This window comes from Camelus bactrianus, chromosome 1 (genome assembly GCF_048773025.1).
Source record: "Camelus bactrianus isolate YW-2024 breed Bactrian camel chromosome 1, ASM4877302v1, whole genome shotgun sequence".
NCBI lineage: Eukaryota > Metazoa > Chordata > Mammalia > Artiodactyla > Camelidae > Camelus > Camelus bactrianus.
Genome location: NC_133539.1, coordinates 88773967 through 88790504, shown reverse-complemented (window position 1 = coordinate 88790504; position 16538 = coordinate 88773967). Strand labels below are relative to the sequence as shown.

The 16538-nt window shown below is 42.9% G+C and overlaps 1 protein-coding gene across 3 annotated transcripts in view; it reads left to right on the top strand.

Annotated features, from left to right (window-relative positions):
• Window positions 1-16289, top strand: part of PPM1L (protein phosphatase, Mg2+/Mn2+ dependent 1L) — a 265078-nt gene extending 248789 nt beyond the window's left edge. For 2 of the 3 annotated variants that reach the window (XM_045514536.2, XM_045514538.2), the window contains exons 3-5: window positions 508-636; window positions 4412-4573; window positions 7771-16289. In XM_045514536.2, coding sequence (XP_045370492.2) covers window positions 508-636; window positions 4412-4573; window positions 7771-8117 — 638 coding nt within the window. In that variant the 3' untranslated portion in view covers window positions 8118-16289. The remainder of the gene's footprint in view (window positions 1-507; window positions 637-4411; window positions 4574-7770) is intronic. The other variant, XM_010952057.3, reaches the window with a different exon arrangement.
• Window positions 16290-16538: the final 249 nt, after the last annotated feature.

The following is a 16538-nucleotide window of genomic DNA, read 5'->3' as shown; positions in this document are numbered from 1 at the left end:
GCCTGCCCCTCCCCCACCCTGAGGTGTCAGGAAATCAACTGCAGGTGTGTTTGGGGGCCACTTAGTGGCATGTGTAGCACTGAACAAATTATTGTAACTACATTATTATTAACTCAGAAAGTTTTAAACTAGGATTTTAAAAGATGCCTGTGTTACCCCAAATTACTTAACCCTCACTATAAGCTTTACATTTTTCTCAAGCTTGACTCATCAAATGAATTCAATGCCTGATATTATCCAATGCAAATATTGAGATAAGCCCAGGAAAGATTTTCTTGTGTACCTTTACTTTGTCTGCATCCCAGAAATTAAATCAGAAGAGAGAATGCTGGTTTAGAGGAATAGCCTGATGAATAATTGGCATTTGTGTGTTTTCTCTAAGGAAAACAAGAATCAACAGAACAACACAAAAACGTGCCTGCTTTGCTGAAGTACAAATTGAAGTCAGGAGCAGACACGGATTGCTCACATAATGACCACCATGATGCACGTTTATTTCTTCCCAAGGTGTTAAAGCTTTGGTAGCTGGTGAGGTTGGAAGCCCCACCCCTGTTTCACTGCACTGGACCAGGAGCCTGGGCTGGAGGAAGGAGCTCGGGGCAGGCCTAGGCTGGAACTTCTCTCCACCTCCTAGCGGTGAGCATGGTCAGACATGGACAGGAGCGTGGTTATGTTTTGATCAGTGCGTAAAATGTATTTGGCTACAGCTGGGTATCTCCCTGCCATGGCAGTCTCTAGAAGACGGTGTACGGTGTAGTACTGAACTGGCTTGGCATGCTCAGAGCAAGACAGTGGGAGCTTAGCATAATGTCAGCTCAGGACCAAGGAGACCGTGTGTGATTATTTATTCACTCATCTATCATTTTGTTTATTCAACAAATACTGAAATGTTCCGGACCTCAGGATTACAGGAGGGAAAACAAGTAGACGGTGATATCCCTGCCCTTGTGAAATCTACACTGTACTTTAGAAGACTGACATTAAATTGTTTAAATAAATAAACGAGGTATTTACATAACTGTGTCTTATGAGGGCAATAAAGAAAATAAAGAGGAGATAAGCTCCCACAATCGGAGATGGCCTCTGAAGATGTCACACTTGAATTGAGATGTCACCACAGGCATTGGTCAGCCCTGTCCTTGACAGGAGATACTCAGCAGAGGGAACAGTGGGTACAAAGGTCCAACAACAACAAAAGTCTTGGCACATTTGGGCAACAGAAGGGAAGCCTCAAGCAAGAGAGAGGGTGGTCTGACAGCACTGGACAGGTTAGGCGGGAGCCAGACCATGCAGGACCTGGCTGAAACAGTTTGCTAGCCGAAACGGCAGTGGCTTGGCCTAGAGTTGGCGCAATGGGGACAAGAGAGCTGAAAGGGTTTAAGGTGCGTTTAGAGGTAAGAGTGACAGAACTTAATGGTGGATTGAATGTCAGGAGTGAGGGAAAGAAAACCCAGGATGACTCCTAGCTTGAGCAACTGAGTGGATTGTGGTGACATTTGCTGAGGCTTAAAAGTTAAATAACTTGCCAGACCTCACTCAGCTGGGACACTGAAGTCTAGTTTGTGAATTTACTTTCTCGGTTTATTTTTTTTAATCTGTGAAGTCAGACAATTAGATTAAATATCCAAGATATCCTCCACATTTGCAGTTACATTATCATCTAGATTAAATTACTGATACAGAAACAACCTGAGGTTCAGGATTATGTAATCCTGTCAGACTCTGGTATTTTTGATAAACTGTGCTGTGATGGATATGTTTATCTCAAAACCAGTAAGCAGAATCTTGGGGGTATCTTCCCTTACACATACAAAAGAAAAAGTAGAAAAAGTGATTTTTTTTCCCCTTTTCTCTTGGGCACAATGTTTTTCTGGAGTTTCTCAGCAGCACTGTAGTTTGGGCTGTCGTGTAAGGTTAGATTATAAACTGTCTTTTGTAATCCCAAACTAAGACTGCAAAGCCGAAACAGTGAGTTGTTTACAGTGGAGGGCCCTGTTTTGCTTTCTGTCCTGCTTGTGCCTCCGCCAAGCAACCACTCTAAATCTCTCCCTGAGAAGAGAAGCCCCTTATTGCACTGTAAGCCTCAGGATCAGTTAGGATGCTACAGGGAACACAGAAAACCCAACAGAAAGAGCCTTGAGCAGTAGAGACATTTAGTGTCTCCGAGAAGAAGAACAGGCTGGCTTATCAGTTCGGTGATGTCTCAGGGACCCAGGCTCCTCACCCCTCTGCTCCTCCTGGGCGCAGGGCCATGACCTCGTGGTGCAAGACAGCTGCCACAGCTCTGGGAAACACATGAGCCACACGAGGCCAAAGAAGTGGGTCGTTTTCTGCATTGTGTCTCTTCCGGGGAGAGAGGAAGCCCTTCCCAGGAGCCCCAAGCAGACATCTCCTTGTCCATGGAGCACCTCTTCCCCCTCCTAGACACACGTTATCCTTGACTTTACCCCTTTCCTTTATTTCCTTATTCTCCATGACCTATCCATTCTGGTTGTAAACAATCCATCCCCTGCCCTCCATCCCTGCATTTACTGCATTAAATCAGACCCTCATAAACTCTGCCTGTTCTCCCTGCGTCCAGTTTATCTTCCACAAAGCACTGAAATAATCTTCTAAAACACAACTCTCATCAGATCACTATCCCGCTGAAAACCCTTCAGTGGTTCTTCATCACAGATACAATTCAATTTTTTTTCTAGCTATAGGAATGACCTCTCCCCTTTTTAAAGAGAATACTTGCACAGCAGCTCAAGAGAGCTCCAGATGGGTGTCAGGCTGCTCTGGCTGAAAAGGGGGTGGAGAAGTGGCTCATAGCTCCTCTAGGTGGACCCCTTCTCCTCCTTCACAGAGAGACCCCAAAGCCTTTTCCAGATCCCATGTAGGCAAATGGCAATGCCTAGTAGGCAGCCAGTATGGACCTCAAGAGTGTCAACCAGGCTAGCGGTGTAGACTGAGGTGGAGGTGGAAGCCAAGTCAGGAACACGCTCTATCAAAGTGCACAGGGTGAGGAGGAAGAGGGCCTTAGAGAGGGACAACTCCGAGGGTTGTACTGATAGACTGCCCCAGCGCCATCAGTATCTGACAACACAGTGTTTCCATTTCACCTCTCAAACGCTAAGAATGTTCATTCTAGGAGAATTCGTGCTCTCGCTGTGTTAGACAAGTTAACACAGTCAGATGCTTGAGGGCAAAGTAAGGATTGTTGAAGATCAAAATGCAACTAATATCAAAAACTGCAAATAACGATTTCTAATCATATGAATTGTTCTTCTTGTGTTTATATTTTCATTCTTACAGTTTTTTTTTAAAGGTAAAAGATTTGTGGTTTGCTTTGATAATCCTCAAGATTAGTATTTTTTTCCTTTCACAACGCTTTTCATGTCAGAAATCCTGAGTTAACCAACATTTCATGTGTTTCCATGTCTGATCAGGGCAGTTTTGAGTTAAACAGGCTTTAGAATGGAAAGTCGACTAGAACAATAGTAGCTGAATATGCTCCTGATTTTCCCTCTTGATATCAACCTGTATTTATTCTTTATGTCTATTTAAGAATTCAGTCTTTTTTGTTGTTCTATGAAGACGAAAGAGCTGTTTAGATGCAGCTTACATGCTGCTGTGAAATGTGACCTTCTTAATGAGAAGGTTAAATATTAATGAAGACTAATTGATGAATAATTTTAACAAGTAACAAACAGCATTATCAGTTTGAAGGAAGAGCTTAATGGGTTGTGCATCTCAGCGGCGGGTGTTTGCACCTTCGGTGACACTGTCAGAAGTGGTGGGGAAGGAGAGGGGGCTGGACAGAGGGCACTGGGCAGGTGATAAGGGCAGCCTCCAACTAGACCAGACTGTCCAATTCCATTTGCTTTTATCCATTCTTGTCCCAAGAGCAAGAGGTTTGCGGAGAGCTCATCCCACAGTTCTCCATGACTCTAGAAGAACTGGCTGTTGGCATCTGTCATTTACTGGCCCTTCCAGGCCCTCCAGCTGAGGTGCCCACCCAACCCCCACCATCCTCACTTTTAACTGAGATTTCACAGAAACTGAGCACCAACACGAAGCAGAAAATAAATATCAGTTGTCTGGAGCTTCAAAGTGATTCTCATTCTCTCCTAATCCTTCTAAGTGTGATACGCATTTAGATCAAGAGTAGCAGAGACAACAGTGATTTGGGAAAATGATCATGTTATCCTAGTCTATTTCAGTGACACTCTAACATGGTTACCTAAATCAGCTGTCAGATCTGATCAGTGTTGTTGAAGTGAACAGCCATCATTCCCAGAGTGGCCGGGGTCAAAATCTCACCCAGCAGGAGCAGTTTTAATGACTGAAGCATCCAGTAACCACGAGAAGCAGCCTAACCTCAAAGCACTGCTGACCTGCTACATGGCCTCTCTTTTCTGTTTTTCAGGCACAACGTGTTTGATTGCTCTGCTGTCAGATAAAGACCTCACCGTGGCCAACGTGGGTGACTCGCGGGGGGTCCTGTGTGACAAGGATGGGAACGCCATTCCTTTGTCTCATGATCACAAGCCGTACCAACTAAAGGAAAGGAAGAGGATAAAGAGAGCTGGTGAGCTGGTGATGCCGCTGAGGACCGTCTGCTGTCTTGCTTAGTGAACAAGGCAGCTCGCTTAGAGGGCCCTGGGAGATATAACTTTCCGTTACCCAGTGATGAGTCGATCAGTACAGAGGCTGCTGCTAAGGCAGCCAAGACTGGACTTTGTATTATTTTCTTTGAAATGAATGGCCACTGAATTTGCCCTTCTTCCTGGCCAAAGATTCCAAAAGAACCAAGAAATCCCTTAGTTTAAAAGGCTAATGGGGTGGGGGAAGAGGGTAACAGCTCAGTGGTAGAGCGCACGCTTGCCATGCACGAGGTCCCGGGTTCAGTCCACAGTACCTCCATCTGAAAAAAGGCTAATGAGATCTTTAAGCCCCTGCTCACCATACTCCGCTTCCCTCCAGCTATGCCAAACCACCAGCCAGTCACCAAATGAACCATGGATTTGATACCTCTGTGCCTTTGCAAGTACCATCCCCATTGTCCAATGGAGAACACCGTCCTTGTCCTTTAAGACTCCGTTTTTAAGGGTGTCCTTTCAGAAGCCTTCCCTGTCACACTGAGCCAACAGCTCCCCCACCCTGGGTTAGACATCCCTTTGCTCTTCCCTGGCATCCTGTGCAGACCTCTCAGGTCTCCTTTCACAGTGTCCGAACATACCTGGCTCTCTCACCTGTCTTGTCTTTCTGACTGTGAGCTCTTTGAGGCAGGAACTTGGTCTGCTCATCTCTATACTCCCAGCTCCTAGCTCAGTGCCTGTTCTAAGTAACTATTTCAGCTGGGGGGTGGGGGAGGAAATCCGAACCCCTTTTTCATTCATTCTTTCAACATCTAGGGGCTGGGGATACAAACTTACAGGCTGGAATCGAGGTGGGGGTAGGGGAGGTAGTAGATAGGCAGATACTAACAATAAATAAGTAAAAATAGGTAAATGATCTTGTATGTTCCCAGGTGATGACTGCTATTGGGAGACATGAGGCAGGCAAGGGAATGGGGAGGATCGGAGGTGGTCAGCGTAGGACTCACTAAGGTGACACTGGGACAAAGACTTGAAGGAAGAGTATCAGTTGATGATTACATTTTCAAAATTCAGTTTGGGGAGGATTCTTTTCTATTTGTGCAGAACAGGATTCCTTCCCTCCCCAGACTGACAGCCACGGCAGGTAGGCTCTGTAATGTGCCAAGTGGCAAGCCCAGCTGAGGGTGCCTGTCCCCTGGGTCTCTGCCCAGGAAGGGCCCCTGCTGCCTAAGGGCATCTGCAGGTTGACTCTCAATCTCTACATATCAGCTTCTGCCCAGGACCTAATCAGCATTGGAGTTTTCCCAGTAGGGAGCTATACTGTTGAGTTCGAAAGTGTTGAATTTTATTATTATCTCCCGCTTCAGTGACTTCTTGAGACGCAGAATAATTTTTAAAGAAAGCTTTGGTCAGGTTGGCGATGAGATGGAACAAACAGTGCTTTCAGAGCATCTATCAGGCTTTGATGAGCCTCCCTACTTACAAAAACACCACCTCCCCATGAATCCACTGTGACCCTGGATGTGTAGTACAGTGAGCCTCCTCCGGTGTAAGCTCAGGCAGGAATATGTATACAGTACATCTGGAAATGTCACGTTAGCACCCAGCGCTCCCTTCTGAAATGTCACTCCCATTTTATCCTCCTTCCTCTTCCCTGTGGTACCCACCCCACCGTCCACCCTCCCTCACCCCCACAGTCATTAGAGAAGCAAATTTGGTCACCATGCCCAAGGAGGTTAATCTAACCTGCTGCGTCAAGGGTGTGTTTTACAGCCGGGCTTAATGGACAATGATTGGCTTTATTATCTTTATGTGTGTTTTCTCTGACCTCAGCCTTCCTTGCAGGACACCTTTCCCCCTCCTGTTTTGTGTGACAGTATGCTGCAACCAGCCTGGGCCAAACACACGTTGGTCCCTCTGTCCCCACCCCCAGGCTGTTTCCCACAACAGCAGCAACACCAGCTGCCGTTTACCGTGTGCTCACTCTCTGCCGGGAGTTAAGCTGAGCGCTTTACGCACATTCTCTTTCCCTACCTGATGAGGTCGATGATGTTGTCCTCATTTTACAACCACGGAATTGTATTCTCAAAGAGGCTTGTGTGCCCAGGGACACACAGCTGGTGAGTGGTGAGACCAGAATTGAGATCCAGGACAGTCTGACCCCATCGTTCAAAGCCCAGCTCACTCCTCCCTGACTGTCACAACCGGAAGTCTTCCCTCCCTCCTCCGTCTGCCTACAGCATTCGGCAGATGCTAGTCTCCCAGAAAAGATACTGCTTTGTGCTTGTAGCTGTTGATACACATGGCTTTCTCTCCTCCCAGATTACTCCTTTAGAGAAAGATCTGGATCTTGCATAACTTTATAGCCTGCAAATTGCCCTTCATGGAGTATAGATTTAATAAATATCTGACAAATAATATATGAATGAACAACATTCTAGCTCCCTTAAAGAAAAAAATAACAATAGATAATATTGAGTGTGTGTTATATTTAAGCATGGTGCTAAGGGATTTACATGGATTAACTCCTTTATTTCTCACAACTCCTTTGTTTCCCTCAATGAAATAGGTACTATTATTGTCCCTGTTTTGCAACCAGGGAAACCAAGGATGGGAGAGAGAGAATTTCTCATCCAAAATCACACAGTGGGAGTACTAGAGTAGGGAATCAAATCCAAGCGCTGTGATATGAGAGCCTGAGCCTTTAACGACGGTGCTGAAATATACCGATCTCTAATCCTGATCCTAATTGGGAAGCTGTTTTGAGATTGATAGAGTCACACCCAAAGGCAGCCTCAAGCTAATGATGGACCCCAGTGGTCACCTCTGTCACCTGTCCACCTGCCTCTTTTGCCGCTCTCCTCGGACCCCCATCCTAGTGCTCCCTACTGTCAGTCACTCAGCTGCCAAGGTGTCCTTAAGTTCACACTGAAGTCCTCACCCATCCGTACTTTCTACTCTCAATATTCTTTTTGATTTAGTCTTGAAGGCCTTTAAGATGAGGGTGTGTGGATCTACTGGTAGAGCGTCAAGCCTGAAGGCATGCAGCGGGAACAGTGCTCCGTCCTGGCAGTACCAAGGTTGGGTGAGGGGTCACATGCACTAGATCCCGCTGTGCCTGCCTCCAGTCTGCACCAGGTGCGAGAGAGCAGCTGGTCAATCTAATGGGCTCGTTCTCTCTTTCCAGGTGGTTTCATCAGTTTCAACGGCTCCTGGAGGGTCCAGGGAATCCTGGCCATGTCACGATCCCTGGGGGACTATCCGCTGAAAAATCTCAACGTGGTCATCCCAGACCCAGATATCCTGACCTTTGACCTGGACAAGCTCCAGCCCGAGTTCATGATCTTGGCATCAGATGGCCTCTGGGATGCCTTCAGCAACGAAGAAGCTGTTCGATTCATCAAAGACCGCTTGGATGAACCTCACTTTGGAGCCAAGAGCATAGTGTTACAGTCATTTTACAGAGGCTGCCCTGACAATATAACAGTCATGGTGGTGAAGTTCAGGAATAGCAGCAAAACAGAAGAGCAGTGAACCCTTCGGGGTCTCAGCTGCCTTAGACTAAAGGACTTTAAACACCCTGGTCTCTTTTAATATAGTGAGAGGTGTGGGAGTTACAGTTAGGATCATCCACCCAGACGTGGGATGCCCCCTCCCTGGCCATCTTAAGTCTATGTCCCGCGATGAAGAGGGTGCTTTTGGCCAATGTAGTTGAGAGGCTGGAAAATGGTTTCTTCGTGTTTTCCCATTTTTTCATCCAATGTTCAAAGTATATAAATATATAGCTGTAGATTCACATGTGTGAAGTGAGCGGCATGTGTGCCATATATACTCCTTTTCAGATTGTTTTCAAGATCCCTCACGGGGCCCTCCAGGCATCAGGCTTTGTGTCCTCTTGTCGGAGCGGGAAGCAGGGTGCAGGGAGCCAGGGCCGAGTGGCCACACCCTTTGCTGAGAGACAGAACGGTCCTGAGAATGCTCTGTCCTCCTGAGCCCAGGTTTTCTGCTCTGCAGCAGTCCAGAAATAGATTTGGAAATGGTTTATTATTATTCTGTGGCTGCTCTTGGAGGCTGAGGAAGTGGGGAGGATGAGAGTTGCCTGCACAGCGGAAATAACCTCTCACCCTCGCGCCCTTTATTAGTTAAACAGACTTTGTGTACCACCCGGCCAGTCTTTGTGCGTTTATCCTAATCGTGCATGACCTTAACCTTTTGCTTACACCTTACTGTATGTGATAGGCAGCTGTTAAACTTCACCCCCAGACACAATTTTTTACTTTACCAAGAAGTGACAAAAGCAAATCGCAATACCATAATTCCTTCCATCTCTAAGGGTAGATAGAGGAAAATAATGGCCGAGTAAGTCACGGTGCCCCTGGGGAAGTCTGCCGCCTGCATTGGGAGAGACAGCTGGTGAGGTCGCCATCCTGAATTGAGCTCCAGCTGCCTGGTTTGGGGCATTTTTTTTCTCTCCTATAATGCGTGCTCTCAAGTGTCTTTCAATCAGTGTTCTGAGAAGCAGCGGCCTAGAACTGTGTGTGTGTTCCTTGAAGCCAAGTACAGCTCCCAGCTGCGCCTTGGAACTTGGTGGTGAACCGCTGGGCTGTGCTTCTGCTTGACGGTGCAGAGGCCTCCGTCTTTAACATTTGATTGCAAGTCATTGAGTTGTTGTGGAGCCAGACTTGCTACTTTCCATTTCGTATCACCAAAGTCACGTTTCCAATCTCAGTATTTTATAATCACTAGGTCATCCGGTGTCCCTAATTGAGGTGGCTCAAACAGTCAAACAAGATTTTCATTGCATCTCCACCTCTGTGTGTCCAAAATGCCAGGGTGTCCACCTGGTTTTGTCCTTCCAGCGTGGGCATTTGTCATCATAGCTTCTCAAAGGCCCCACTCACTGGCCACCTCCTGCCCGTGGTGCCGCTGCGCCCCCCACTTCGTCCGCTGCGGAGCTGTCCTGAAGCAAGTTCTAGGAGTGAACTTAGGAGGGTGAAGAGATCCCCTTGCGGCTGCCAAGGGCCATAATCTGTCTGAATTCCCCCAAGTATATAACCTTTCTTTGACTGAAAGAATTCAGTCATGAATTCCCAAGAGATTTGCTTACTTTTTGTAAATTGTAACATTAGCATTTTCAATATTAGAATTAGAACCTAGGTTTTTTGTGTTTTTAGCTGTAGCACATCTAGCACAAAATACTTGCCCCCATGTTAGATGGGAGTATCCGCCTACTGAGAGACACAATATTTGGATGTGTGTATTTGAGGTGGGGGTTGGGAGACGAATGTAGGATTCATGCTGGGTGTGATTGATGTTGGACAGTCAGGCCAGGTGGCCCGAAATTTGCTTGGTGATTGAGGACAGTCTGATTCTGGAGAGTTACGAAAGCCCACATCTAACTGGAGTCGAGGAATAAGCAGTGTCTTCGTTTCATGGTACACAGTCCACTTTCCTTTTATTTAAACTTAACCCAAAATTCAGAATAGCAAGGGAAAGACATTTTTTAATTCTGTGATCATTGTTATTGTCTAAAATGAAAATGGTAGTGTTTTGGTGCTTCTAAACTTTGCTTTGTAGAATTAATTTATTTCTGATTTTAACCAAGTAGTGTGTATATTTTCTACTCCCTTTCTGCCTCTTTTTCTCCCACTTTGGCTTGTAGATTTTTTAAAAATAGAAGTTCTAAGCTAAATAATAGTTGGATTAATAGTTATGTCTGAAATCAAAGTACTTCGTTACCTTCTCTCATCCTCCTGGAGTTCTCTCTCCCCAAGCCTCCTCCAGCCCCTGGGGGTCTGCAGACAGCACCCCGGGGTGCCCTGTGGCTCACCGGCCACTTTCTAGGGACAGGGAAGGTTAAGTCTAGTTAGAGAAATTGATTTGAGAAGTTTGCATGTGACGCTTCCCTAAACAGCACTGCCAAAGCTTTGGAACTGTCACCCGAGGCTGCCAGACTCCCTAGCCCGAGTTCGCATTGCCAATAGCCCTCATGGTGCCAAATTTTGGAACAGTTTTACAGCCTTTTAGAAATGAAGCTGGGAACGAATGATCACGTGCTTCTGAGCCCTTAGCATGATGCCAAGCCCAGGTCTTCATTAATGCACTGTCCTCCTGCTCCTCCACCAGCATTCATACTTTTAAAATGGGTTGAGATGCGGTGGGCATGAGGTGGAGGATGGAGAAGGCAGGGAAATTTTTTCTTAATTCGTTGTATTTGCAATTCTCTAATCAAAGGAATAAACAATACTTATATGGAAAACTTCAAAGCTAGTTCCCAAGACCGGCATTTATTTCGCATGACCAACTGGCCCGAGGCATGTAACTGTGAGGTCACGGTCCTAATACAACATGACTGTACTCATTACTGATAACCAGTGGCCACGTTCTGTTCCTTGCCTTGGATGGAAGTGGTTGACCTCTAGAATCTTGTCCATGATAAGGGTATTACAGAGAGTATTTTAGAGAGTAAAGGAGCACATGCAATCTGGATCATTTAAAATAGCTCTTGTTTCACATAACTGTTATGATTTCAACCCATGAACATTTTGTGCAGACAGGATTGTGTGTGTGATGGCATCACCAGTCCTATCTGAAGTGATTCTAGGAAGCTGATTACACAATTGAATTGGATCATGGGGATATCTGGCAATACATGAGGGATTCACAGAGGGAGAGCTCACTTTTTCTTGGCCAGATATGCCTTGACTTGCCTGACTTTTTTCCCCCTGAGTTGTTTTCAGATCTAACTCTTGCAATTGTGAACACAGCAAGTTTAGAAAGGGCAACATTTAATTGTCCATCTGAAAGTATAGGAATACATACTCTGGGTAAGGCTTTATTTTCCAATGATCTCAGAAAATGTGGGTCCTTTTGACCCACTGTTAGACTGATCTCTTAATATTCCCCCCAGATTGCCTTAGCTCGTCACACCAGCATTCCCAACCCAGCTCTGCAGAAATGACGCCTATTCAGTTGCCTCTGGATCAATTTTTTTCTAGTAACACCGAGTAACATTTCAAAGAGCTTGTGTTCCATAGGATCTGCTTTAGGAAATTCTGGTTTATGGAAATATTACTATTTTCTCATTGCTATGACTCTTAGTAGTTGAAATACAGTTAGCAATTTAGAAGTACTAATCCTTTCATAGGAGAGGCTGGTGTGTTAATGAAAGCAGTGTTAACAAATAGAATGATTTAATACGACCAACAGCAGCTCCCGTTGATAGCAGAAGCCCAACAATCCTCCTTAAAACTCTAAACATCAGCTCCCTTCTATTTCTGTGAATAGTAAGCAAAAGGCTTGCATAGCTAGGGACTTCTCAAATTCGTTCCAAAAGCTTTCAGTTGCTTTTTTGAAATTATCTTTGCTTTCCAGATGGAATCAAAATAAATATTTTTACATTTTATCACAATGTGAGAGTAAAAAAAATATTTAAAATAATAGAAAAGGGGGAAATGGCATATTTGGTATTAATTCATTTTTAAAATTCTAATGAGTTTTTTAAAACAATGTATCCATGGTATAATAATGGAAATGTAAACTATTTACACTTCCTCTTTCTTCTCATTCATTCTAAAATCCCTGTCCCATGTTGTCCCACCTTTCACATTTTATGTATATAATTCAGTTTATCAAGTTATTTCTTGCCTAAAATGCAAGGCTTGGCTCTAGCTCCATAATTGTTACTCTCAGCCTGGGGAATATGTTTGGAAAGCTCTGAGAGATAATCCCAAAGCAACAGATGAAACAAATCTAGTCGAAAACATGGTACAAAGTGAATTTAGGGTAAAGTCATTATCTTAAAATGACATCCAGTATTTAGGAATATACCCTCCCTCTGGTTGTTATCCAAAATTGTATAAAACAAAGTAAAATCGCTTAGGCTAGGTGGCAAATGGCAAAGGGCAAGTGACAGTTGACACTAAGGCTTCCATGAGATACATGATTCTAAACTTGTTTTCCAATATGTACATTTATTTGCTAATTCTTTATAATGTTGATGCTGTGTCCATTATTTTTTATTTTTACCTCTGTTAAGCTGCAAACTGTTTAACCAAGGGTTGACGATGATCATGTTTGTGTGCTTAGTAATAACCACACCATCATTTGTACAATCACTTCAATAAATCCAAGTTGAGGACTTTGAAAAGAGCATGTAGTAACTATTCATTTTCACCAACCAACATAGGCATTTTCACAATTCAAATGTCCACCAAAAAGCAAGCAAGAAGCAAAGATGCAGATTATATTTAGAGATACAGTTCCATTTATTCTATAATAAATGGAATAAATAAGTCCTATAACCTGGCATTCTTACCACATAATCCCCTCTGACATTGGCCAAATCCAAATTAATCTCAAAACCTCCAAGGACCAGAGTCCCTAGCTTTGAGCACAGGCAGATTACCATGAGGGCTCTGATTGTAGACTGTGCTGGAGGGAGGGTTGGGGGACAGGGCAGTCTGCCTGGGTCACTCGCTGCCTCTGTAGGAGAGGGACCAGGTACCAGCCACACTCTCCCATCACCTTTTGTCAGGAGGAAATTCAGAGGTTAAATGTGATGTCATGCATTATCACAATGTGGTTCTATTATTCATTAGACAATGGGTAATTTAAAATGTGTTCATGCAGAAACAAAGGTAGAAGTAGTATTCAAGGAATTGGGGGGAAAAACCTTTTGGATACTTAGACATTGAAAACGTAAAAAGTAGGTTATCAAAAATTTGGCTTATCAGACTTTTACCTGCATAGGTTGTATTTAATAGCAATTGCTAACAACTGCACAGAGGTCAGTAGAAAGCAGGCTTTCCCGCTTCTCACCTATTCAAATTGCAAGGCTTCCCATTTAGAGTATTGGCTAGTGCTTTGCTTATGTGTTAATAAAGACAATTCTAAAGCTCCTTGTTTTATAGGACTGATGGCACAGGTAGAATCATTCTTAAAAATAGTTTGAAACATTTTTTTAATTTAAAAAAAAGCAGCATTAATTTCTGCTGTGATCAAGTTAGAATGTACAGAAAAGCATTTGCAAGAAAATGTACAAGATGAAATCAGAGAATAATTTAAAAGGAAATATTTTAAATTAAGAAAAGAAGACCTTATATTTTACTCCATCATGAGTCATGCTTTCTGACATCTGTGCTCTTTCTGAAGGAGACAACATTGAGAAAAAAGAGAATGAATCCTGAGTTATCTATAAAGTTCATAAAACTGCAGTCCCAATTCCATTCTTACCCAATGAAAATGGATACACCACTGTCCTAAACCACTTTTACTGTCCTCGGTTCTGTTCACTTTCCAAATGCTTGACAGTTTTACCCTGAACGCTTTAAGAATTTTTGCATTTTTCAAAGAGGGAATACCCCTTTTTAGAATTTTTTTTAAATAGTAAGAGAGATGAAATGCTAGATCTTCCATGTTGGAGTGCCCAAATAAAATTGAAATCAGATAAACATAATCACAGCTACCTCTGGGGGTGAGTTTTGAAACTGTTAATTTTCCAAATGCCAACATGAATACCAGTGAGTATTCAACTGAAAACAGACAATTTCACTTAAACAAAGTACAAGGTTGTTTAATATTCCAGCTTCTTAGAGAGTTTTCCATATAATGAAAAGGATGTTTGCTTATATAATTTTTTAAAATCCTATAAGAATGACGTATTAGACATCTCTAACTGAAGAGAATGATGTTTCTTGTGCAAATTTTAAATTCCCATCTGTCTCAGCATGCAAAGACAAAAAGTGACTGCTTAGTATAATAATGAAAACATGTAAATCCTGCTCCATGGGGAAAAAAAATGAAAAAGCCACGGGACTTTAAGCAAGAATACTCCCCCTGTTTAAGCTGCAAGACTACATTCAGTCTATGTCTTTATCATCCTGACTGCCCTTTTATCTCAGGCATATATTTAGAAAGTAGAATAATCAATACAGAAAAGGAGACGATCTAATAACTTCAGCTTCAATTTTAGAAAGCAGGGTTTGCCTTTTTAAAAATTTATCAGAAATATATGTTCACATTGAAACACTGACATCTATGGCACTGTCTTTGGTTTACTGTTTCAATTTCTAAAGCAAATGGTTTTGATTTACAGCACTCACACCACTTCAGTTCAGAGTACAGAGTTGAAGACTGTTTTGCAATGCCTCAACATTCCCTCAGTCAGTCAGTCAGAAAAAGAAAACAAAAGCAAAAGAAGATGACATTTTAGTGAGTTCAGAAGAATGATGATCCCAACAAGCCTGAAAAAATAGCAATGAAACAGTTAATTCCAAAACACGCCAACGTGAACTATGTTCACATACATAATTCTTATATACCACATGTACAAGTTTTTTTTTTTAAATACAAGCATCACTGCATTTATAATACATTGATCTATGTTATGAACAGGTTTAATTGGGAAAGCCACTATTTTTGCTATAAGTAAATCTGCTTGTATATTTTATTCTTTCCTTTATGATTATTAATATTAGTCATATTCTTTATTAGTATTCCTTTTTGAGCACCTGTCATATGCCAAGTGCAAATAGTCTAAGGAAGCATATCTAGAGGTGAGCACTTAGGCACCATCCCCACCTTGGCACTCACAGCCCAGCGGAGGCTGCACAGATATCGTAATTCTCAGTATTGGCTGAATGGGGTGAAAATTGGCATCTTTCATTATTTTCTCCAATGAGTTTAGATGTGTAAGGACAGGGCAGAATTAGAGTCATTCTTTCCTATACTTAAAAGACAGCGAATGGTAAAAGATTGGGAATATCTTGCCTACACCCGAGCAAATTGCATCAGATATTTACTCCATATTAGGTCACCTAGTTTCCTAAAGATGGAGTGGGGAGGTGAGACAGGGAGCCTCTGGGGACCAGGGCAAGGGTAGGGCTGTTCCAGTGGGGAGCCACCACTGGAGCCTCCTCCTGGAGGGACAGCAGCCATGCAAGGGCTCAGCCATGGTATAATCCAAGCCAGGGTGTCTCTTCAGGAGGAAGGAGAGAATTACAGCAAAGGAGAACAGGCAACAGTGAGAACATCTCTCCATGGTCTGTTTCTATTTTTGTTCCCAAGAGGCTATGTCCCAACCTCATGTCCCAAAAGAGAACCCAGAACTGAGAGTGTTTATCATCAGTGTTCCTTGAGTATATAAATTAGCAAATTTATGATATAGAAAATGAACATATTTCAGGAATATAATTATTTCTTGAGCTTAAATGTGAAGACTAAATGTCCGATTTTTTTAAATCATAAATTAGGTATCCATAGTTGCCCTAGACATTCCAAAATCTAGGCAAGGAATTTAAGTTTTCTATTTTGAATGAGACTAGCAACATCTGTTTTCTGTATGACAAAGCAAAACAAAATGCCAGACTTGTATTTTTAACCACAGAAGCCATCACTTCTTTCTCAATTCTTTGGTCATCTTCCCTAGACACCTCTTTCTGTTTATGCCACTTGCTTCTTTATCCAAGTAATATTAGCTATTGCCAAATTACATTAGAATTCTATTGAATTCTAATAAGAGTGAGAATGAGGAGACATTGGGAATGACTCATTGGGATCAGAAATGGAATTTTTGTTGTTTTGTTTTTAATCATGAGAACGTATGAAAGGAAACTGAAATTAAGTCAAACCAATTTCTGACTTGGTAAGGTTAAAACCATAGGAGGAGTCCAGTCATTAAGGAAGGAAAGGAGGGTTGGAGGGAAAGAGAAAACCTCAAGTACCTAAGAAGTATGTTTTGTGCATGGTATATCTCAAAAGTTCTGCTCTTGTTCTCTGCTGAATTTTGAAACAATGACTTTGTATATGCCTTAACTATAGTGATTTCAACACCATGACAATTTCTCCATTGGCATTTTCTTGCTATTTTAAAAATCATGTTATTTGTTTATAAAAAAAAAAAGCAGGATCCATGATATATTAGACAATGCTTTCTTTTAGGAAACTTCCAATTAT